The sequence below is a fragment of the Pituophis catenifer genome, unplaced genomic scaffold (assembly GCF_029215685.1).
Source record: "Pituophis catenifer annectens isolate HBS135680 unplaced genomic scaffold, rPitCat1.0.hap2 SCAF_3, whole genome shotgun sequence".
NCBI classification, from domain to species: domain Eukaryota; kingdom Metazoa; phylum Chordata; class Lepidosauria; order Squamata; family Colubridae; genus Pituophis; species Pituophis catenifer.
The window spans coordinates 125,119,273-125,144,243 of NW_027256883.1; the positions used below are offsets into that span (position 1 = coordinate 125,119,273).

Consider the following 24,971-nt stretch of genomic DNA (forward strand, 5'->3'; position numbering starts at 1 on the left):
ACCATTGCAGCAGCCCCATGGTCGCATGCTTTACATTTGGAACCTTGATAACTGACTCACATTTATGATGGTTGCCGAGTCTCAGAGTTATGTGATCCTATTTTGCGATCTTCAGACAAGCAAAGTCAATGGGGAAACCAGATTCACTTCACAACTCTGTTACTAAGAACTGCAGTGATTCACTTAACAAATGTGGCGAGAAAAGTCGAAAAGTGGGGCAAAATTCACTTAACAAATTTCTCACCTAGCAACATAAATTTGGGGCTCAGTTATGGTCATAAGTTGAGGACTACCTGTATTGTTGTGTACTGTCTGTGGAAACATTATCCCAATCAGGTGTTCAGGAAACTGAAGGAACTGAAAGTGTGTAGACTAGATCCATATTGAATAGAGAATGCAGGTGTGTATATGAGAGGATTTCATTCATGTGATTCTTTACAGCAGCCCCTTCCCCCAAAGTTTTGGGCAATATGGACAGGTTTGCCTGGAGAGTGGGTTTTTTTTTTGCAGACCTGGGGAAGAGGGGCATGGTTTTGCACACTTCCTGCATCCTGTGCACAAACAGATGGGGCTTTGCTTGCTTGCGCAGCCTGGTTCCTGGCAGGCCACAGACAGGTGTCAGTCCGCAGATTGGAGGTTGGGAACCACTGCTTTACAGGATTTCTTATGTCCAAGGAGTAATTTCTTGTGATTATAGGGATTCCAATATGGGATTTATGTGAATGCATGTAGATAAAGGGCCAAGCTTGTTGCTATTCACGTTTGTGTATTTAAATCAGGAGTGCTTACAAAGAACTTACTTGGTGACCTTGAGAGTGAAACCCAGGGTGCAGTCTGCAAAAATGCTGTCCCCTGCTTTTTTTTGGCATTTGTTTTAATTTCTTGTAGCATCTTTACACTCTAAAATTCCCAACCGCCTCCATAAAATGGTTCCTGAAACCACTGTCTTTTACATAGTGTAATTCTCTGAATCTGGAAATGGGAATGGACGTTTGCAAAACATCATAGGATGGTAAAACTGGTTCAGTCCTCCCTCCTTACCTAACTAGCAGGTTGCATCATCTCTCCTGCATCAAAAGGCAGTTGGAGGGAGAGGCTTAAAAGCATTAAGAAAATCCCCACCTTAATGTACTCTTTGATTAATGGTGCTAAAGTACGTACAGCCTGCTTCCTATAAGACCCTCTAACTTGACACTTTTTTCTTTCAGTACATCTGATTAATGGGCCTCTGTAAGAACGTAGCTTTCTTGATTGTGAATGGCCAATGGAGGCTTGGCATTTTGGAAAATGGCCCTTGACATGCTGCACAATGAGAGAGGCAAGGCCCTTGAGCTGAAAGAGGTTGCCTTCTACTTTAAATGTTTGAAAGAAAAATGTTTTATTATGTCTGGGTCTCTCTTTTAAATCCCTCTGACGTGCTACTTTGCAATAGCCTTTCAATAAATGAGGCTTTTTTCTCTGCCTCCTTTATGTCTGCAGAGAACAGACTAATAATGCTTTTCTGTATTATGTGACATCTCCATCAAGATGTTGGGGGAAAGGGAGAGTCGTATGAGGCTTATTCCGAAGTTTTTGTTGATTTTTGCAGGCAAAATTAATCAAATTCCACCTCAGTTTGGATCACAGATTTAAGATAAGTCATCGGGTGGTAACCTTGTTAAGTATCCAGTCAGATTCATACAGGATCTCTTTGGCTTGTTATTACTAAAATGCAGACAAATTGTGTGGGCTATCACTTGCCTTCCTGACTGTTTCTCTTCCTGGTTGATTAAATCAGGCAGATTGGGATTGGTTTCCTAGTGCAGGTGATCAATACAAATGATATGCCCAATTTGTGCTTGCAAGATGAAAAAGCCTACGCTTGGAAACCTTTCTAATTATAGGCCAGTCTCAAATATACTATAAGGTGACTGAGGAAGCTGTAGCCTTGAACCTCCAGTTATATTTGGATGAAACTGGTTTTCTGCATATATTTTGCTTTATATTTTATCCAGGATATGGTACTAAAACTATTTTGGTAATCTTAGTGGATGATCTGTAGGAAGTTAGCACCCACCCCTTTCCTAGAAGAATGAAATATTTTAGGAAATATTAAAAAGGCAGAATATTATATTTCCCTGGTTGAGAAATGGAGAAACATGTTTTAAAGACAAAGTAGCTTCCATCTTCCTGCCCCCACCCTTTGTCAATGGGCCAGAGGCAGAAACTCAATCTTTGTCAATGGACCATCATCTGCAACACAATAGGACCCATCTAGTAACAGAAACTAACACAATAGGACCCATCTAGCAACAGAAACTCACCACATGGCACTTGGGAAGATTACATCAGCCAACAAGGCTAGCTAAGACACCCACCCCCAGGAGTCTGACAACCAATCAGGATACTCTTTCTGGGCCCCAGGAAGATCAAAGCCAGAGAGGGCATAAAACCTGGGGACTCGCAGCTTTTCTGTTCAGGAACTCAAACCATGTGATCCTGTCCAACATTAAACCATCTTTCCAAGCAGTCTCCATGTTTCCAGTGTCTTTTTCCCCACTTGGAGCTGAACCCAGAAGGATATTTCTTCCTACAGATCCATACAGTACTAGAAGCTAGAGAATGGTGAGAGCAATTCTTCTAGTTATCCTGGACTTTTCAGCAGCTTTTGAGACCACTGACCATGGTACCCTCTGGGCTATCTGACAAAAGTTGGAACCTGGGTGCACTGTTTTGCAGTGAATCCATTCCTTCCTGTTGGGACACACCTTGAAAGGACTGCTGAGAGACAACTACTCAATACCTTACTTGACCAGAGGGTTCAGTCTTAAATGCTATTCTGTTTGATAGCTATAAAAAAACCACTGGGGGATTTTGAAGTAGAGTGCCAGCAATGTGCTGATGATACTCTTAGCTCTACTATTCCTTACTATCTAACTCCAAAGGAACAATCGGTACCCTTGATTATAGCTTATTTTAGATAATGGGCCGGATAAGAAAGACTAAGCTGAAACTAAATTCAGACAAGGAAGTGCTGCTTGTAAGGACTGCCCCCTGCCCCCCCCCCCCCCCGGCCTTTGGTATTTATATGAAGTTTGTTCAGGAAGGGGCTGCACTCAGAAAAGACAGGTTTGCAATTTGAGAGTGCTGTGTGATCCTCAGATGTCATTGGATTTATTGGTTAGAGTTCATCTTGAGTATTGCAATGCATTCTGAGTTATCCTTGAATGTCCTTGAACTAGAAATTGCAACTGGTGCAAAATGTGCCATGTTGACAGAGAATTATTTTCTATTTGAGCATGTGGTGATAGAGCAGTTATTGTGGCTAGCACTTGAGATGTGATCCAGCTCTACTTCCTGTATTTATCACTTAAATCTGAGGTGGGGAACGATGGCCCCTTTATGGCTTGTGGATTTCAACTACCAGAATTCCAGAGCCGGCCATGTTGAAGTCCACAAGTCATAAAAGGGCCATCGTTCCCCACCCCTGATTCCCCACCTCTGTGCATTTGCTAACATGCACATTGAACATTGAAAATGATTTATTTTGATTTCATAACGCACTAGCAGGTTCATGCTAAACCTACATGCTCCTACTGGAGGCTGAATGAACTGCAGGGAATTTTGGAAAACACACACACTTGCCATTTCTCTCATTTTTGGGGCTTGATGAAGAACAATTCAATAGCTTTCACTTCTGTTCTTGGCTACCAGGGCTCAGGTTAAAATATTCAGCATTTACCAGCGGTCAAATCCACTTACCTTTGCTACTGGTTTGGGTGTGCTTCTGCGCAGGAGCATGCCTCTTCTGCACATGTGCAGAACCTTCTGCGCATGTGCAGATGGTTAAAAAACGGGACGTAATGATGTCCCAGTGGGTGGGCGGAGCCTCCTGTCACCAGCGCTACTGGTTCGGTGAGCCAGATAGAACTGGGGGGGATTTCACCACTGAGCATTACCCCTTGTGGAGTGAAGTTGACTTGTTTGAACTAAGTGTAGTTAAGATTAAAAAAATAGTTTCCTGGACTTATATTATATGGTAAACAATTCAGTAGTACCTTGGTACTCAACTGCTTTGAAACTCATCGAATTTGGTACTCAACACATTTTGATGCAAAAATTTTGTCCTGGTACTCATCGTTTATTTGGTACTCAATGCACAAGCTAGAACTTGTTGGTGTCACCTGCCTTGTGACTGACTACATTACTCCTTATGGGAAAAAATTGTTTGGTACTCATTGTTTTTGGTACTCATTGTGTTTGGTACTCATCCCGGAACCAATTAACAATGAGTACCAAGGTACCGCTGTAATCCTAAATAGAAGTGAAAACTAGGTTGCATGGCTATGCAGATAGTGGAAGCCAAGTTTCTCATGCTTAAAGTAGTCTGTAGCATCCTGTGCAAAACATCCTAACTGCTTGTTGCATCCATTACCAATATTTATTTCCAATAATCCATACATTATTATTTCTGCCTGTTTGATATTTATAGCTATGGTATGTCAGGAAATCATCATGCCCATTCATATACTTGCCACTTTCAAAAGAATCAATAATGTCACATTGCCTAACCCAGCAGATGGTGGAATAGATGCATAACATAAACAAAAGGCACTTTTGGAAATGCTGTTATGCATTTTTGCTGGGCTTCAGACTAACGATAATTTTTAGTTGCTGAGGATTTAAATCTCACCATTTATCAAGGAAACTAAAGGCACAGTGAAAACAGCATATATTTATCCTAAAATGAACCTTATTCATAGAAGTGTATGGTAACTAGCAATATACTGTAGTGTCCGGATTTTTAAATTTTAAATTATATATAAATCCATAAGGCACTGAGCTTATTGATTGAAAGGTCAGCAGTTCAGTGGTTCAAATCCCTAGTGCTGCTGCGTAACGGGGTGAGCTCCCGTTACTTGTCCCAGCTTCTGCCAACCTAGCAGTTCGAAAGCACGTAAAAAATGCAAGTAGAAAAATAGGGACCACCTATATTTGATGGGAAGGTAACAGCGTTCCATGTGCCTTTGGCATTTAGTCATGCCGGCCACATGACCACGGAGATGTCTTCGGACAGCGCTGGCTCTTCGGCTTAGAAACGGAGATGAGTCAGGAACGGAGAGTCAGGAACGACTAGCACATATGTGTGAGGGGAACCTTTACCTTTAACTTTATAAATCCATGAGTGGGTGATGCATATAACTATTTCTAAAATTTTAAATAATAAAATGTCTAAAATCATATGTCCAACAGTGAATTCAAGATGACTTACAGCATACTATGTTAAAACTTTTAGTACTTTAGAATGAACTCCTTCTAAAGTAAAGATGTACACATTATACTGCATTTAGACATGTTAATATTCAGGGGTACTGTTCAGATTTCTCTTGTTTTGGTGTCACTTCTGAGATACTTTGATATATGAGATCTCATTTCATCTATCAAAAAAAATAAGAGCAGAAATAAGACTATCTGGAGATCAAGCCATGACTTATTAAAAAGCAGAAAAGACTATTTTGATATGTATTTTTTTTGTAAACATGAAGTTTCTGTAATCCTTCCTGTTGAGAACAATGGCAGGTTTTAGAAGGGAAACCTGCAAACCCTTCATGGACCAAGAAACTGCTCCAGCCAATTTAGAAATTCATTACATGGAGAAAGTGAAAGTCAAAGTATCATGTGATCGCCATTTGTGACCTACCCAAGTAGGTCAATAGTCAATAGGGGAAGCCAGATTTGCTTAATAACCATGTGTTTCGCTTAAGAACTGCAGTGATTCCCTTAACAACCAAGGCAAAAAAGGTCATAAAATTGGGCATTACTCACTTAACAACTGCCTTGCTTAACAACAGAAATTCCCACCCAGTTGTAGTTGTACGTTGAGGACTTCCTGTTTTCTCATCATCGCATATTGTGATTGCTTTTTTTATTCTGAAAACGTGAGAATATTGACTGAATGAAAATGAAAAAAATGTTGATTTAATATATAAAGGAACAACCATGTTCTTTCTGGATGAAGATTTTGATGAGGTTTTTAAAATAGCAATAATGTAAAACAGTTATTATTACTCAATAATAGTTATTTAACTCTTGTGCCTTAATGTTTACAATTGATGTTTCTTACCTCTGCACAAAAACCTGGAGAAGTATGTTAGGCTTTGTTTTGGTCTGGAGGCAATAGACATTGGCATGATGAATGCCAATTTCTAAAAGTTAATTGGCAACTTTGTAACTGTCCCCCAACCTTGTAATTGGTTGCTTTGTAGCTGTCCCCTTACATGAAAAAATAGTTTCTGTGTGAAAACAAAACACCAAAAGTTCCTTGTGAACATGTAACCACGTGAGTCAAAGCAGTTATTTTTATTAATCTCAATTCTCAACTGTACGCCTGTATTGTTACATCATTTGTTACTTCCGTCCAGCTTTCTATTTCTTTTCCGGTGTCTACTTTAGCATGCAAGCAGAAATTGTCCATGTTAACTCCTTAAGGCACAACCACACCAATTGCAGAGTGATATTTTCCATAAAGAGGGAACAGTCATTTTAATCTTTTGCTCATGGGCTCTGGTATGTTAACGTTAGACAATATATTCAAACATTTCCGATTAATTCCATATTTCTGTTTTAAGTTTTTCAGTATTTTACAACATTGAATTTCTAATGTTCTATTTTCTTCACCTGATCACTATCTGGGATCCTCCAAATATATTAGAATAACAATTTGAAATTACTACTGTATTCCCACTCGGGATGGACAGCACTGAGTTGTATTAGGCTATCTTTATTGATGCAAACCCCACAAACTACTTGCCATTCTGTCAAAAGGTGAATCTGAAAAACAAACAGATGAAATAGAGGATGCAACTTGGATGGTTATTGAAACAAGCTGCAGGTTTAGAAGGCACTGAAATAGAAATATTGACATTAACTTCAATTGCTAGCCTTTGTAACTTTGAGCACAGAGTGGTAGGGAGAGTCATCCAACTTTGCCACAAGAAAGATTTTTTTTTCCCAGATACGAAAATAATCAGATGCTTTTAGGCTGGAGCTGCATAAATAACCACAAGCAATCACAAGAGAAGCAGTTTCTTTTGGCTTCCTTTATCTTCCACTGATACAAGACACAATGTCAGCTGTTCTTCTGTTAATACATTTGATGCAAGGATTGGCAGCTGGTATAAGGGTTGGGGAAGAGGATCAGCGAGGTATAGGATGGCCGGCTCTAATCCTTAAAGAATGTCGTGAAGTATTAAAATGTAGATATTTAATACCTTCTGTATCCTTTAGCAATTGAAGCTTAACTTCCGATTCTGTCAACAATTTACAGATGAAATCTGTCTAGCACTTTGGTTTTATTAAGAACTCCTATTTCAACCCCAACAGATCTTAACAAATGTTTCGGACTTTGGAAGTAAAATATGCAAGGTTCTAAATATTTATTGCCAACATCAGTTTTTAATTTTGGAAAATAATTTATCATGCACCTGTATGAAAGAAATTTGGGACAATGAAAGGAAGGTAGTTAGAAATCCAAGAAGGTATCTTTGTTTCAATAGATAATAGCTTTAATTTGGATGCACATATGTTGGAAGGCGACCTGCACCTATAGTAGTTTTGCTGAGGTCGAGGTCTGCTTCCTTTTACTTACCAAAAAGATTAGTGCCATATTTGATTTTATGAACTTCATCCTAGAATTTCTCCAGGGGATTAGGTAATTTTTTTCCTCCTGCTTCAAGTGGTTTGCCAAATCTTCACATCCCCCATAAATTCCCCAGAGTTTAGAAGGTGGGAATACCTGCCTATTCAAAAGCTAAGCAGAGTTAATTCCAGCTAATATGGTATTGGGATGGAGAGGTTTACCTGGGAATTCCAAGTCTGTGTATAGATTTGGAAGTGGGAACCCCCCCCCAGCCACTGTTTCATGGATGTAGATGAGGCATATTTTTTCTAACTTGTGATGCCCCAAACATAGTCATGTATACTTCATAGATTTTTTGGGAAAATGTGCCAAACATTTCAATTATAAAACAACACCATCAGAGAATTCTAATCAATATGTCAGCTGTGTCTTGGTAAATGTTTTATAGAAGATACTTGAAGGCCAAACAAATGGAGATTCTATTTTTAAGTTCTGTGTGAGTCAATCCTGATGTCTCTGCTTTATGTTTGCTTTTCTCTCTCTCTTTTTTCCTTGTTGTTTCTCCCTGATTTAATCTTATAAAAGCTCTGCCAGGGTGATAAGAATCCAACTGCTGCAGATAAGCATTGGAGGTTCTAGGATCATTTTGAATTTATTTCAGGTTCACTTTGAATTTCTTTAATGATAATTCCATACTAATATTTATTTGCATTTATTAAGTTTGTGCCCTGCCCTTTCTTTGAGGAGTTAGGAGTTTTTGATATTACTTTTTAAATAAAAACCAATCCAATAAATTAATGCTTTGATTCACAGAATGCACTAAATCAGTGTTGGAGAAACTTTTTGGCACCGTGCCAAAATGGGAGGGTGCGCGGGCATAAGCGCACACGATTGCCAGAAACCGGAAAAGCAGCCGCCCGGCACGTGCATGCGCACCAGGTGGCTGCTTTTGGTTTCTGGTGCGTGCATGCACACTGACCATCTGCACACATGCACAAATGAAGACTAGCTGGCCAGTGCACATGTGTGTGCCAGAAACCGGAAGAGCAGCTGCTCAGTGCCCATGAGCGCGCTGGGAACATGATCTTTTGTTTTCCAGGTCACCTGGCACTGGCCACCTGGTCTTCTGGTTTCTGGTGTGCATGCGCATGTGAAGATCAGCTGGCTGTTACGCATGCGTGTGCCGGAAACCGGAAGTTCATCTTCCTGGCATGCACATGTGCACTGGGTGGCTGCTCTTCCGATTTCCAGCCCTCCCGCATGTATGAACACCAGGTGGCCAGCACGCCGGAACCTGGAAGAGCAATGGCCAACGGCTCGCATGTCCGGGGAGATGGTTCTGTGTGCCACTTCCCGCACGTATGCCATAGGTTTGCCATCATGTCCCTGTGCACATGATGCACACAACCTCGTCACCTTGCTCCTGGACTACTGCAATGCTCTCTACATGGGGCTCCCCTTGAGGAGCACCCAGAGGCTCCAACTGGTCCAGAATGCGGCTGAGCGGGTAATCACGGGAGCCACCTGGCGCTCCCACATAACACCACTCCTGCGTGAGCTGCATTGGCTCCCAGTGGTCTTCCTTTAAAGCGCTCCATGGCATAGGACCTAGTTATCTTCGAGACCGCCTGCTGCTACCAATGACCTCCCACCGACCTGTGCGCTCCCACAGAGAGGGCCTCCTCGGGGTGCCATCAGCCAAACAATGTAGGCTGGTGACCCCCAGGGGGAGGGCCTTCTCTATGGGGGCACCTACCCTCTGGAATCAGCTGCCCCCAGAGATAAGAAGAATCCAAGACCTCGGTGCCTTCTGCTGTGCCCTTAAAACTTTCTTTTTTCAGCAAGTCGGGCTGGCTTAACATATTTTTTAACATATTTTTAAATATTTTTAATTGGTTTGTTATCTTAAGTTGGGGCCAAATTAATATATATACTTTTAATTGTTTTTAATATTTGTATTGTATGTTTTTATCTGGCTGTACACCGCCCTGAGTACCTTGGGAGAAGGTGCGGTATATAAATTCAAAATAAATAAATAAATAAATAAATTAAATAAATAAATAAATAAATAAATAAATGGCACTAAATCATTATATATTGCAAAATTCTGAATGATCACTAGATGGCAACAAAGAGATAAAGTACACATTCTCTTAATTCTTTGCTGCCATTAAGTGTTCATATGGTTTTTGTAACTCATATAAAATAATCCTAATACTGTCTATGATCTCAGCCTATTGTAATTTACTCAATGAATTGAAGTTAATTCACTATGAATTAAGTTACCAGCCTAAGGCCACCCAGAAAACCTCACTAAACTGAGAACCATCCATAACACTGAGCATCTAAATAAGGTGATTATAATTTTCTTTTTTTCATTCTTCCTCCTCAAATATCCTTCTTGAGCCCTTTCTATTTATTGTTTATTTTTTAGATGTTCCCTTTCAATTCTTGCATTTCCAGTTAAAAGGCTTAAGACAACAGAGTTGGCCAGGAGCAACTTTGCTAGAAGTATGCACATTTGAAAAGAATGGCTCAATCTATAATCCCATTGCCTGATCATTTATTCTACTTTGCCACAGGTGCTGTGAATGGGAGGGTGCTCACATTTGTATTATATTTCTCCCTGCCAGAGGCTATTAGCTGAAATGCAAAAATTGAGAGAAATATTGGGAGCCTGACTTGATAGCAAACAGAAAACTACTATTTTGTTGCCATGTGGTGGTTGTCGTGTTGTGCAATCCAAATCAGGGTGGAGGGTGGAACATACATCTGGGAAGTAATATTTTTTTTGAAAAAATAGGAGTTAAAACAATTCAGCCTAGAACTCCAGTCAAATTTAGAATTCCTTGTGCTTGTTTTAATTTCGCAGAGGAAAACAAAGTAAGCAGGAGATCTGTTCACGGATTTTGCTTTGAATGGCTTCCCTTTCTGTACGAGTCAGCGTTGTTGTTGACCAAATATTTAGAATGATGAATGAGTTTTTATGCTTTTTTCCCTTAAGTCCTAGATGGAAGCCATTAATATTTCTTCACTGATACCAGATTGTGTATTTTTTAAAATTTAATTTAATTTAATTTAACCACATATTGATTCAATAGAAATAAATTGAATTTCCATGTCTCAAAGTTTGGTCATTGATCAAATAGTTTCAGTATCATTTATTAGGTCAGTTATTTTTTTATTTTGGTTTCATTTTTTTTTAACGTACTGATGCTGGTTGCTCATTCTAATTCTAGCTTAACTGAATGAGAATTTTCAGATTTTATTTATAAGCTCTGAAGCTACCAATTTGTTTTCCCATTGCTTTTTTGTGATTGGGGTACCTGAACTTTGTGGCACAAAAAAAGCTATCATTCTTTTTTTTAAAAAATTTTTTTATTGAAAATTATTAAAAATTACAGAAAAAAAATAGCAATATGGATAGCATTGCAGAGAGTAATATAATACCTATAGAGTTTTAAAGCATCAATTTTTGCCTAGAGATAGTACAAACCTTCATTAAACCAAATCATCAAAAAAAGAAAAGATTATCCAGAAGAAAGAATTCTCAACTGCCATGCAATGCTCCTATAAATATTTACCCACATTCACACTAAGATTAATATTTTACATTCTTCTTAAGATTTCTTTTTTTGCAGCCAAGCATACCACCTGTCCCAACTCCTATATAACCCTGATTCTTGTCTATCTCGCAAAAGTCCGGTAAGTAAAAGTTTGGATTGAGTAAGAAAAAAAGCTATCATTCTTGAGGTGCTACATTTTTCAGGGATTTCACTATCTGGTAATCCAAAATAGTGCACTTTTGATACCAGTGCCCTAATGGTGGTTTTTCCCCCCAGACTAGGTACAGCTGACAGCAAATTTTATGAGCTTTTGGCATCAGTTTAAAACATCCATATACCTCTAGGCTTTTAATGTAATGGTCTAAAAAAGTATTGGTCTAGCTTGATTCTTTTTTACTGGCGTATAATTTAAGGGGGTTGATTAGAAAACCAATAATTCAATTCTTCTAACAATCTTCTTTAAAATTTGCTTTTCCTCTCTCCTCTGGGGCCTCATGAGGAAGCATTAGGGGTATTGCGAATTAGCATTTTTATGACGTTCAATTAGAATGCTTTCAGCTATTTGTATTGAACATGATGACAATTACTTGTGGTAGCAGAGCAGAACTAATTTAATTTATTTGGTTGTTGAAAACTGTAAAAGAGCAAGGAATGATTTCTGTGGAGGAAAATGGTTAGCTTTTGTCAGTATTTTTAATTAGCCTGCTATCCTACTTTTGGCTTTCTTCTGCAACACTGCATGTTTGTTACATAATTTATTAAAGTTATCATAAGTAGGGTGATCCAGATCTGAATTAGTGAGATCCTCCAGCTCTTACTTCCGTAGTACAGTACATAGGCTACAACTAATGTTGTACAGATTTTTGAAAGGATACTTAGCATGGATGAAGATAAGAATGAATCACCCCCTCAAATCATTTCTCTAAAGAACTGGGGTGTCTTACTTCTAACTGGTGAGTGCATGTGTGATATGCACATGTAAAGAGACCACTTCTGTTGAAGGATCTGAGTGAGGTGAATTGGCCTCACTAAGGCAGAGCCACCTGTCACCATTAAGTGCAATGCACTGTGGAATAAGATCAATTGTAATCATACCCAGAAGCCTACAAAGCACTTCCTTGATTAGGGTATCTGCCTAGGAATAGTGTATGTTATGTTCTATTGTTGCTATTACTTACATCATTTTTTCTTTTTTACGTCTTAGCTCAGGTTCCCAAAGCCATATTACCCCTATGGAATTGGCCTGCCCCATTCATGCCTGCAGAAGGGACATGAATGATGTGGACTTTGTTGCTCAAGGAATTCTGGCTGGAGGGGTCCAGGAGAATAACCTTTTCTGCTGTGGCCACTATTTTGGAACTTTGTGCCCCTCAAGATGGAACCTTCTCCCACACTCTTGGCCTTTTGGAAGAACTTTAAAACCTGGTTCTGCTGATTGGCCTGGGGGCCTATTGGGGGCATTCCATACTGGAGGTATTAAAAGAAGACTCCACCTTCTCCCCCGGTTACACATTGGTTCCTTCCTTATATATCTTTGTTCATTTTAATGTCAATATTTATCATCTTAATGTTTTGCATTTATTTGTTTGTTTGTATCCCACTTTTTAAATTATTTTTACAAATAACTCAAGGTGACAAACATACCTAATACTCCTTCCTCTTCATATTTTCCGTACAACCACAACACTCTGGGGTGAGATGGGCTAAGAGAGAATGACTGGCCCAAGGTTACCCAGATGCTTTTCATGGCTAAGGAAGGATTGGAACTGATTATTTCATGATTTCTAGCCTGGTGCGTTATGACCAAACTTTCTTATCTTGTTTGTAAACTGCGTAGAGTTGCTTGATGGCAAGATAGCAATAGCACTTAGACTTATATACCGCTTCACAGTGCTTTACAGCCCTCTAAGCGGTTTACAGAGTCAGCATATTGCCCCCAATAATCTGGGTTCTCAATTTATCCACCTCGAAAGGATGGAAGGCAACCTTGAGCCTGGTGAGATTCAATCTGCCAAACTGCTGGCAACCGGTGATCAGCAGAAGTAGCCTGCAGTACTGCACTGCACCACCGCAGCTCTTATGGATGGCATGTAAAAGTAATAAACACATAAATATGGTTTAATTTTGAAATAGACTACCTGATAAACTCAATCTACTTTTTTTTTTTTTTTTTTTTTACTTCTGGAATTCATGAACATTGTGGTAACACTTGCAGGAATAATTTTGTTAAAAGAGGTGATAATCAAAACTGGCACATTAAAGCCGCTGCTGAACTTAAGACACTTACTTTCATTTTAAGTAACCTGAATCCACAGAGCAAACCAAACCAATATATTGGCTGTGTCTGACTATCCATCTATTACCCTCAACCTACCTGTTTATCTACCTACCTATCTTGAATGCTGCTGCAGTCTCATAGAACTCTCTGTGGCTCACAAAGCAGAATTACAACAATGTGAAGCAGCGTAAAAATAAAGCCCAATCACAAAATATAGTATCAGGCCTTGAAAGTTCCCTGGAAAAACTGAACTGCAGACTGGAAACTAATTACTTCTGGGTGTCCTTATCTCTTTTGGTTTGAAAAGTAAGCATTTGCGCCCGTGTTCTTTCATATGCTTTAAGTGGGATTTCTAGCCCACAACTTGTTTTTGGCTCATTTCTGTTGAAGATTTATAAATGCAGTAAAGACCCTGAAGAGATCTGCGTGTGTATAACTGGCACCACAAAATACCTAGCAAACAATTTCCATTGTGGTGCTATGGAAGCTGAATGATGGTGTCCATGTAGTCACCAAAAGAGAAACTTTATCTGAAGATGTCTTTAAATCAAGATGCGGTACTTAGCACCCAAACCATTCACTTCCTTTTAAGAAGATGTATACTGCATACATAGATACAGGGAGCAATGGGGGGAAGCAGATTACGAAATGCTTCCATGTGAAACATGTTCTGGGAAATTAAACTAAATTCCAGCAATGACATCCTATTCATTACCTCGTAGAAAAATGCATTTTTTTTAAAAAAAATTACTGCTTTAAATTTAACATAAATATCTACTGGTATGATAAATGTTTTAGGATAAAAAGTAAGAAACATGGGTAATAAAAAAGTATCTTTGCAAAAATTGAGGATTAACCTTCTACTATCCAGTGTAGAAGTTATGTAGAAGACCATATATTTGATGGTTATTCAGTCTGGCATTCCACCGTGCAAGACTGATGTGGGAAATGTAAAGAGCCCATTATAGGAAACAGAGAATGAAAACTGCTAATTAGACACCAAAGAAGGAAAGGTTTTTAGCTGCCAATAGCATTTGAGTCTCTTTTACACCAAAATTCAATACAAGATTATGGAAAATGAAAGGAAGAGCAGTGGCTGTTTCCTCCGTTTAAAACATGCAGCTTTGAAAAGCAAAGAGGCAATGCTATCATACACATGAGGAAAGCTGTATCTTTATAATGGGATTTAATCTAGATAATCCATTCTGAATTACTAGGTTCACTATTGAAAAGATTTTAGAACTTTTCAGGACTCCTTCCTGACTACAAGCATGCACATATGGATACAGTTTAAGGATCTTGGCATGCACACTTAAAAACAGATAGAGACTTAGCCTACTGTACATTGCAGGAATTAATAAAAAAAGGAAAATGAGGAGTGCAGGCCGGGCCAGTAAACCAAGAGCTTATTAGGCAAGGCAACACACTGCAAATTATAAAGGTAAAATAATGAAAGCCAAGCAGCATACTTGAAAGAAAGAAGAAGAATTCATCAAATTAGTTAAACTGGCAGATATATAAAAAAAGGACATCTTTCTGACTTGCTCTTCGTGGGAAATTGTCTTGGTGCATACGCTCTCAGTGTACATAAAAGAAAAGATACGTTCATTAAGAATCATAAGGTATAACCAGTGGTGGGATTCTGCTGGTTCTAGGGGGTTCGGCCGAACCCTTTGTTAAATTGCTGGCTTGCCTCGCCCCTTGCCCCGCTCCTCCGCACTACTATTTATTGCCAATAAATGGGGCGGGTGAGCCAGCAATTTAACAAACGGTTCGGCCGAACCCCCTAGAATGATGCATGTAAAAAGATTTTCATAGTTGGCACTGTATATTTTTTACACTACAGTTCCACTCTCATTTCAGGATCCAAATGTAATTTGGGAAAATTATATAAATAAAATACATTTTAAAATTGTTTATGTATAAGCTATTTGTGCACTGCAGAGTCAGCAACAGGAGCTGTCAAGTCAGGTTTGATGCTTTTACTCTGAAATGGAGTATATCATTTAAAAAATGGTTTGCTACTCATGGAGTAGCTGCCCCTTTAGAATTGCGAAGTAGATTCACTTATTATAATAAAGTAGCACACATTTTAAGATGTGCGTTGACATTTTTACAAAATCTGCTTCAGCGAAGTTTTCATGCCCTTTGAAACAATACAGCCTATTCTTCTTCTTCTTCTTTAAACATACAGATTTATTTATTTGAAAAGCAACATAGTCAAGATAGTCAAGTTTACTCATTCTATCAATGTTTCCCTTTTGTAAAAAGTAATTAGTTCAAAAATGTTTAGCATTATATGGTTCTGTGCTGTAAAATTGTTTTTGTGACCCCCTACAAATGATGAAAAAATAGAAACTTATAAAGTCTGTTTTCCTATAGAAGCATTAATACCACATTTGGACAATTAATTGGATTAAGTCAACGGTTAAGAAATAATCTTTTAATCTGTTTGAAAAACAAAGGAGTTGGCTATGGGGTCATTAAATCTGAAACCAAACACTCAAAGTGCACTTTCAAGCAATAGGAGTGATTTCATCCTATTGTCAAGGGCCTTGTTACTTAAAGGAATTACTTTTGAGTGTTGTAACCAAAGATGTGTCTCGTTTTCCTTTGGAGACAGGATTGGCAAATGCTGATAAATAGTTGTTTTAATGCTCTTAAATACACTGACTAACTTCAGTCAATGTCATAGCCCCATTTCACCATTGATGCATCATATTACACATTGATTTATTATCTACTATAAAACATAGAGTATACATAGATTACCAATTTTGCGTAACATCACCCAAAGCATACGTATATTAACTTTGTGGATATTTTTATGCTGTTGAAAAATAGTAATTTCTCCCCTGTAAACAGTCTGAAAGGAAAAGTGAAATAGAAAAGAAACAAACAAAACTGTTTCTCAGTTTATAAAACTTTCCAATCCTGATTATCTGAAACATCACTTACTCATCATAAGGGAGTAACTGATTTGTAAACATAAATTTACAACTTTCTCACTCAAGGGGTGGCCCCCGACCTTCGCTCTTTCCTCTGTGACCTTAAAACATGGTTGTTTCTCCAGGCTGGCCTGGACTGAAGGGGTTTTAATGGGAATTTTAGATTCTTTTATTGTTTGAATTTTAATTTGGACTTGTTGTTGCTTATTGCTGTGAGCCGCCCTGAATCCTTGTGGAGAAAGGGCGGCATATAAGTCCGATAAATAAATAAAATAAATAAATAAGGGTACTGATAAGGAAATCCTCTGCCTCTAGTTTTAATCCTCCCAGGGGATATTGGTCCTTTTTACAATAGAATCATTTTGTTTTTTAGCTACATAGGATACATCTTTTATTTTTTAAAAAAGAAAAAAAACCCAATAACTTGATTTTTAAAAACACTATGTGAGATCTGAGATAGAAATTCAGTATAAATACACTTCCTTTCCCCCCTAGAAAAGTACCCTGTTTCTCTAAATTTTCTCCTGCAATACATAATACTTTGAATATTTTATTCAGGGCCTGTGAGAGTCTTGTAAAGTGAATGCATTTCTTGGACTATGTTATGGAATTCACTGAGGTGTATTCATAGTACATCATGCAGATACTGATGCAGAAGAGATTCCCTTTAAGATAGACTGTTTGAAAACATGTACCTCAGCACAAAATGTGCAAGTTTTAGAACAAAATTGTGTGAGAACAGGTTCTCTCACAAGGTGACAAGGAAACAGCTTGATACCAAATCAGTCCATCTGTTATCAGAACAAGAAGCAGATGGGAACCATTGCTCTCTTCCAAAAAAAGATTGGCTTCTAGAATGGATGAGGATATCTCTCCACAAAATTCATGATTTGGAGGTACTTCTCAACTTGCTGCTGCTGCTTATATAACAGGAGGATGTGGCCGGGGAAGTCTTGACCGAGTTCTGATGTGATTTTATTTGGACCAAGCTCGACCCATGCCTACCCTACCATTCAGCTAGACTGTTATAATGCTCTTTACATCAAGTTGCCTTTGAAGACAATCCAAAACTCAGTTGATACAAAATAGGACAACTGGATTCCTGATGGGAATAACACAGGGGTGAAATGCTCCCGGTTTGGACCGGATCGGCCAATCCGGTAGCGATGATGGCTGATGGTTCGGAGAATCGGTAACGATGGCGGTGCAAGGCTCCGCCCACCCGCCCAGTCGTCGTTACTTCCTGCTTTTATTTCCAGAGAACCGGTAGTAAAAAAATGCTTAAAAAGTTTTTTAAAAAGTTCCGATGATCAGCTGAGCAATGGCCGATCATCAGAACTTTTTTTTTTTAACTTTTTAAGCATTTTTTTCTACCGGTTCCGGAGAAACAAAGCGCTCAGCTTCTCCCCCTTTTCACTCACCCCGAGCTTCCTGCTGTGGATTTTCATGTCTTGCTTCACATGCCCGGGATTGTTGCCCTCGTCTTCTTCCTCCTCCTCCTCCTCCTCTCCAAGTGGAAAAATGCCAGGAGCAAGTGCAAAAAGAAGCGCTTGCTTGCTCCTGATGTTTTTCCATTTGTAAGGAAGCTTTGATACCTGTGAAGGCAAGTCTGGCTTCCTGTGTTGCTCGCTAAAAACCTCACCAGTACTGCTGTGCATGCAGCTTGTGTATATGTGTGTGTCTTTATGCTCCTGATCTTTCGCAGAAGCCTATGCCTGCCATCCCATCCCCGGCCGGCTGAACCAGAGTTGGGGAATTCACCCCTTCAATCCACCCCCGCCTTCATTCCTCTTTTCTTTGGAGGCCAACCTGAAGGAGCCCCAAGTCATTCTAAAGGTCTTTTAAAGCCTGTGTGTGTGAGTTGCTGCACTGAATGTCGGTGCGGAGGCAGGGAGGGGGAGGGAAATGACCCCTCCAATCCACCCCGGTCTTCATTCAAAGGTCTTTTAAAGCCTGTGTGGGTGTGGGTGTCTTTGCTCCTGGTCTTTGCAGCAGCCCATGCCCGACATCCACACACGCGCACACAAGCCATGTGCACAGCGGTACTGGTGAGATTTTTAGCTCAGGAAGCCAGACTTGCCTTCACAGGTACGAAAGCTTCCTTACAAATGGAAAAAGGCCAGGGGCAAGCAAGCACTTCTTTTTGCGCTCCTGGCATTTTTCCACTTGGAGAGGAGGAGGAAGAAGAAGACGAGGGTGACAATCCCGGGTGCATGAAGCAAGGCGTGAAAATCCTCAACAGGAAGCTGGGGGTGAAAAGGGGGAGCAGCCGAGCACTTTGTTTCTCTCTCTCTCCCATCCCCCCGGTCATCTCCCAGACTGGGTGGCCGAGGTAGAAAGGCTTGCAATCTTTGGGGCTAGGAGGCACTGGATTTGGCTTGGCGAGGGGGGCCAGGCTGGTCAGGTGCTGATCATCGGAAACTTTTCTTTTACTTTTTAAAGCATTTTTTACTAGTTAAAAATGCTTTAAAAAGTTAAAATAATGGCCACGCCCACCCAGTCACATGACCACTACCAAGCCATGCCCACCAAGCCACACCCACAGAACCGGTGGCAAAAAAAATTAGATTTCACCCGTGGAATAACACCTATTCTGAAATTACTGAATTGATTGCTGGTAGACTTCTGGGCCCAATTCAAACTCATGGTTATCACATTTAAAGCCATTTACAGTTCAGCATTGGATATTTCATTTCATTTCATTTCATTTCATTTCATTTCATTATTTCATTTCATTTCATTTCATTCATCCATCCATTCATCCATTTATTTTCTATGCCGATACATTTCAATCAATGAACTCTGGGCAGTTTACAATTTCAAATACATAGATCAGTCAATGCCTTGCTATAACTGAACCACCCTCCTTTGACCTGCTTGCCCATAAAGAGGGGCCTTCTGCAGACATCCTTCTTGAGATGTTCATGGGTTGCAGGGCAAGTGACAGGCATTCTTCCTGGTGGCCCCCTATTTCAGAGAGCACTCTCCGTCCAGAGAGTATTTCAAAAGCAACTATTTTGAAAACAGGCCAAAGCAGCACCATTCTAGAGAGTTTGGCCTTTAGATTAAGCCAGTGGCACTTTTGATGTGTTAGGTAGAAAAAAAAAAACAATACTGTTTCTGCCTTTGCCTTACCTTGGTAATTATTGCCCTAACTTGCATATATGTGAGGAGAGATGTAGAAGTAGATTCTTCTGCAGAAGCAATATCTTCTTTAGTCTTGAAGGCATATGGCTTACACTCCATTCTAGTTCAAGGCAAGGGCAAAAAAAGGAAGGAGGAGGAGGAAACTGAAAAAGATGACTCAATTGTGCTATTAGAGTCTAAAAAACAGCTTACATTTAAGTTGCTTTTTAGCAGTTGAAATGGAAATATTAGGATCAGCAGATTTTCTCAAATCAAATCAGTTGTCTTACATTTCATTGTTGTAAGAGCAGGAAATATTTTTAAAATGCTAGTTACCGATATTTTCATTCTATGTTGTTTACTAGTTTTCATTTCTACCAGTATTTGCATTATGTTGTGGTAGTGTGGTTACTTTTCATTCTGCTCTTACCATAAGCATTTGTGGCTTTTAAAATTTTAAGTATTGTAAAATATACTGTATTTACTGCAGAATCTGGTTTTCTTCCAATAAAGCATTTTGGTTACATTTGCTCCCTAATGTTAACTAGTTATACAATTAACAACTTGCGTAACTGCATTTACCGAGTTAACATTTAGGGTAATTTAAAAACACAACTATAACTACAATTAGAATTTAGGCAATTAACTAATTACTGTGCTTTTGTATTGCTTGGGAGTTGGATTCTTGCGTTTAATGGCAACTTTCAAAGTCAGAAAAAGTAGTTTTACTATGTCCTCACCATCAAAGTGGCCATTTAAAGAATCATGAAACCAGTAGCATAAACCCAGAGAAATTGGAATTTCTTGAGCAATAGACTTCCAACGAACGAGTTCTGTTTGAAATGGAAAAGCAAAAGCAGTTTTTTCACACATTGGAGGACCAATTAGTCAAAGAAAACATCAAGCATTTGGTTATCTTCTCTGACCTTCCTGTGCAAAGGTTTCATGGTGTAGCTTTTATAAAAGTTCTAGGAAATTATAATAATTGGAGAAAGTCCCCGAGAGGCACACACCTTTGAATGAAATTGAATATCCTTGCTGATAATTAGATAATTTACTAAAAGTATTATCTTTTTTCCTCTTTAGTTTCTGTGCTTGAAGAATATAAGAACATTCCTTTCTGCCTGCTGTGAAATATTTGGTATGAAGAAGAGCGAACTCTTTGAAGCATTTGACTTGTTTGATGTTCGTGATTTTGGAAAGGTATTTACAAGATATTCCTTACCTTTATATGACTGTGTTTATGTATATTACAATTACTGCAGAATGATTACTCTCTTTATTGATGCAACTGATGACTGATTAGTAGATACACTAGTTTTTTAACATGGGAAATTCATCTTGATTATAATGGATTAGCACTTGTTCAAAATTGCCTTTGCAATCCCCATGATTGTAGTTTGTTTTCTTCACACGGGAAACATTTATAAAGATGTATAGTCACAGAGAAATTAAAGGTGGTGTTACATACATTTAGGTGGAAATAAAAAGATTACTGAAAGGATGCGGTGGCTCAGTGGCTAAGACTAGTGCCGTGTAATGGGGTGAGCTCTCGTTACTTATCCCACTTCTGCCAACCTAGCAGTTCGAAAGTACGTAAAAAATGCAAGTAGAAAAATAGGGATTGCTTTTGGTGGGACGGTAACAGTGTTCCGTGCGCCTTTGGCATTTAGTCATGCTGGCCACATGACCACGGAGACGTCTTCAGACAGCGCTGACTCTTCAGCTTTGAAACGGAGATGAGCACCACCTGCTAGAATCACTAACAACTAGCACGTATGTGCGAGGGGAACCTTTACCTTTATCTTAATAAGATTTACCAAATCTTGAAATAATTTATTAGCTTGACCCAATCGGAAAAAGCCCTCCCAACTTGACACTGCATTAATTGAAGATAAATTGTGATTGTAATCACCAGAATATTTGAAAAGAAGGAATGCTTAATGTAGTGGAGATGGTTTCATCGAGGACTAGATACCCTTTAAAAAAAAGTTTATGCTTTTTTTGACAGCTCTGGTTGCTGATGCACAGTGTGTGTCCTCTGTGAGCTTTAGGAATTACACTAGCATGGATATGCATCATTTCTAAAGTAATTTGGACAGGAAGGATGACACATAGTTTTATTCTTTTGTCTGGTATTTTATAAACTTTTTTTTAAAGGAAAACAAATTTCAAGAAAGCCATAGTTAAGTATCCGTCACCCTGTATTATTTTAAAATTAAATTAGAATTAGAATTAGGCTAGAAGTCTTCCAAGGTCCCTTCCAACTCTGTTATTCTATATTCTATTCCTAATTCAAAGTGGGAATAATGAATTCTAGTCTGGAGGAATTTAGCAGTTTTACAAAGTTTTAGTTCAACCCTATTATCAACTTGGATTTTTAAAAAATTGTACACTGAATGTCATGGATACATGGGAGGAATCTTGGAAAGCTACTGATAATTCCTTATCTGACCTTTCCCACAGAATTTTCAGGGGTTTTAATTTAAAAACCATTACATCATTGGAAGCCTGCAGTGTGGGCACGCATTTGGAGTCATTAGAAACTATACAGGATTTTTTTTTTCTTAATGCTGATCCAGTTTTCTAGGCCAACTAGAGATAAATGCTTTGAATAGGCTTCACATTAGAATGCTCATATTTATGTGAAAGGAAGAAAACTCCAAATTTAAGACAATCTTACCTCCCTTCCCAAGAATCGAAGACAATTCTTAAAAAAGAAAAGAAAGAAGAGGAAGGAGAAAAAAAAAAGCCAAACCAAAGTGCCAAGAAAAATTACAAATGTATGGGTGCAGAAAAATACTGACTAGGAATTATGCAAAAAAGGACAGGGGTGGAAGAAAAAGCTAAATTAACATTAATTTAATTAATATTTCTAATTAATCCATATCTGTATGGAAAGAAACTGCATCCCAAAACACATATTCTTTTCCTATTTCCCAGCAGAAACGGGAAAAAAGGACTAGAAATCAACAGGAAGGAGATGGGGGGGAAAAGTGTTACTGTAAAGGGAATGTAAAGGAAGGAGAGGAAGATTAACCAGGAGGGAAATGAGACAAGGTAAAGGATACTTGAGAAGGGTTGTGGAAGACTATTTATGATAAGTTCCATTGAATTCAATGCCTGTTACTCCAGAGTTGGATTAAAACTGTTATCATGTCAGGTAAAGTTAGGGTTTAGTTCTGTTCAGACCCTGTGAGATGTTGAAATGGTCATTCAGTGAAGCAGGATAAGAGTCTAATAGTCCTACCGCCCTTTTGATGCCATTCATGTATGGAGGTAAATGCAAGGAGACAGGGGAAGATGTCTCACCCTGAATTTAATAGAATAACAGAGTTGGAAAGGACCTTGGAGGTCTTCTAGTCCAACCCCCTTCTCAAACAAGAAACCCTATACCGGTGATGGCAACCCTTTGGCACGTGTGCCCAAAGTGGCACATGAAACCATGTCGCCTGGCATGCGCGGCCTTGCCTGTTTGTCTTCCTGGTTTCTGGCACGCATGTGTGTGCGACATCAGCTGTCCTTTGTGTGCACAGCAGTGCCAAAAACCGATGTGCACATGCACACCGGCCAGCGGATTGTCAGGTGCGCATGCGCGCCAGAACCCAGAAGTTTGGCTTTTCTAGAGTGCGATCCTTTTGCACGCACGGCAGTGCCAAAAACCAGCCTGTGCATGTGTGCTGGCCAGCTGATTGTTGGGCACGCATGTGTGTTAGAACCCAGAAATTCAGCTTTTCCAGAGTGCGGTCCCGACGAGCGTGTGCATGACATTTCCTCACAACCTTTTTGGCACTCGTTGCCAAAGAGGTTTGCCATCACTGCCCTATACCATTTCAGACAAATCGTTGTCCAGTATCTTCTTTAAAAACCTCCAGTATTGGAGCACCCACAATTTCTGGAGGTAAGTTGTTCCACTGATTAATTGTTCTAACTGTCAGGAAATTTCTCCTTAGTTTTAAGTTGGTTCTCTCCTTGATTAGTTTTCATCCTTTGCTTCTTGTCCTGCCTTCAGGTGCTTTGGAAAATAGATTGACTCCCTCTTCTTTGTGGCAGCCCCTCAAATATTGGAACACTGCTATCAAGTCTCCCCTAGTTCTTCTTTTCATTAAACTAGGCATACCCAGTTCCTGCCACCGTTCTTCGCACTTTTTACCTTCCAGTCCTATAATCAACATTACTGCTCTTTTCAAAAACATCTTTTTTATAACATAGCAACCAAAACTGGATGCGCTATTCCAAGTGTGGTCTTACCAAGGCATTATAAAGTGGTATTAACACTTTGCAAGTGATCTTGATAGTATACCTCGGTTAATGCAGCCTAGGACTGCGCTGGCTTTTTTTGCTCAAGGCATCTCCCAAGAGTGATAATTCTAGAGATAATGATGGGGCTCATAGGGAGCCTTAGTGAGACTTTATTGGCCTTTGTGCCTCTATTCAATCTCCTTGCTGGCATTACTTACAGCTAGTCCTTTATTATTATTTATTTATTTAATTTGTATACCGCCTTTCTCCAACAGGTCTCAGGGCGGTGAACAGCCACGGTAAAACACAACATATAAAATTTAAAAGCAGTTTAAAAGACATTAAATAATTTTGGCCATCAATTTAAAACAACCCAGTTAAAACCAATTACAAATTAAAACCGCAAGGATGGGATCAAGCCAGCCCCTTGACTTACAACAACTCATTTAGCAACCATTTGAAGTTAGAATGGCACTTAAAGCGGGTCTTCACAATTACAATTGTTGCAGCATTCTCCCATGTTCACGTGATCAAAATTCAGGCACTTGGCAACCGGCATATATTTATGATGGTTGCAGCATCCTGGGGTCATGTGATCACCATTTGCGACCTTCCCAGCTAGCTTCCAATAGGCAAAGTCTATTCTGGGGGAAGCCAGTTTAGCTTAATGACGATATTATTCATTTAACAACTGCAGTGATTTGCTCAGGTATCGTGGCAAACAAGGTTGTAAAATTGGGTGGGACTCACTTAACAACTGTTTTTCTTAGCAATGGAAATTCTGATCCTAACTCTGGTCGTAAGTCAAGGACTAGATGTACAACTATGTGCCTTTTCCTCCTTCCCATCCCCTCACTTTTGTATCATTTGTCTGTAGTTGGCAAATGTAGGGCTGCATTAACAATTACTATTGGGGAGAAATAATTTCAATATGTTTAGTATAGGTTAGTTTTATATTCAGTACAAGTACAATGCCCATCAGGGCAAGGTTTTCAAGTGGATTATTGTTCTCGCTGTGCCTTTTGTCTTTAGTCTTTTCTTCTGCATTTTGTTAGTGGCAAAATATAATTTGAGTTCAATCTATTTGTCTTGAACAAATGCCATAGCATTCAAATTTTAAAAAAACAATGTAATTACTGATTTCTATCTAAAGGTTTATGAAAAATGGAAAATAACTCAAGATTATGAACTTA

The 24,971-nt window shown here is 39.1% G+C and overlaps 1 protein-coding gene across 3 annotated transcripts in view; it reads left to right on the forward strand.

Annotated features, from left to right (window-relative positions):
* VAV3 (vav guanine nucleotide exchange factor 3) overlaps nt 1-24,971 on the forward strand; it is a 181,596-nt gene that overhangs the window by 23,914 nt on the left and 132,711 nt on the right. For all 3 annotated transcript variants that reach the window (XM_070939336.1, XM_070939338.1, XM_070939337.1), the window contains exon 2: nt 20,623-20,739. In XM_070939336.1, the coding sequence (XP_070795437.1) occupies nt 20,623-20,739 (117 nt within the window). The remainder of the gene's footprint in view (nt 1-20,622; nt 20,740-24,971) is intronic.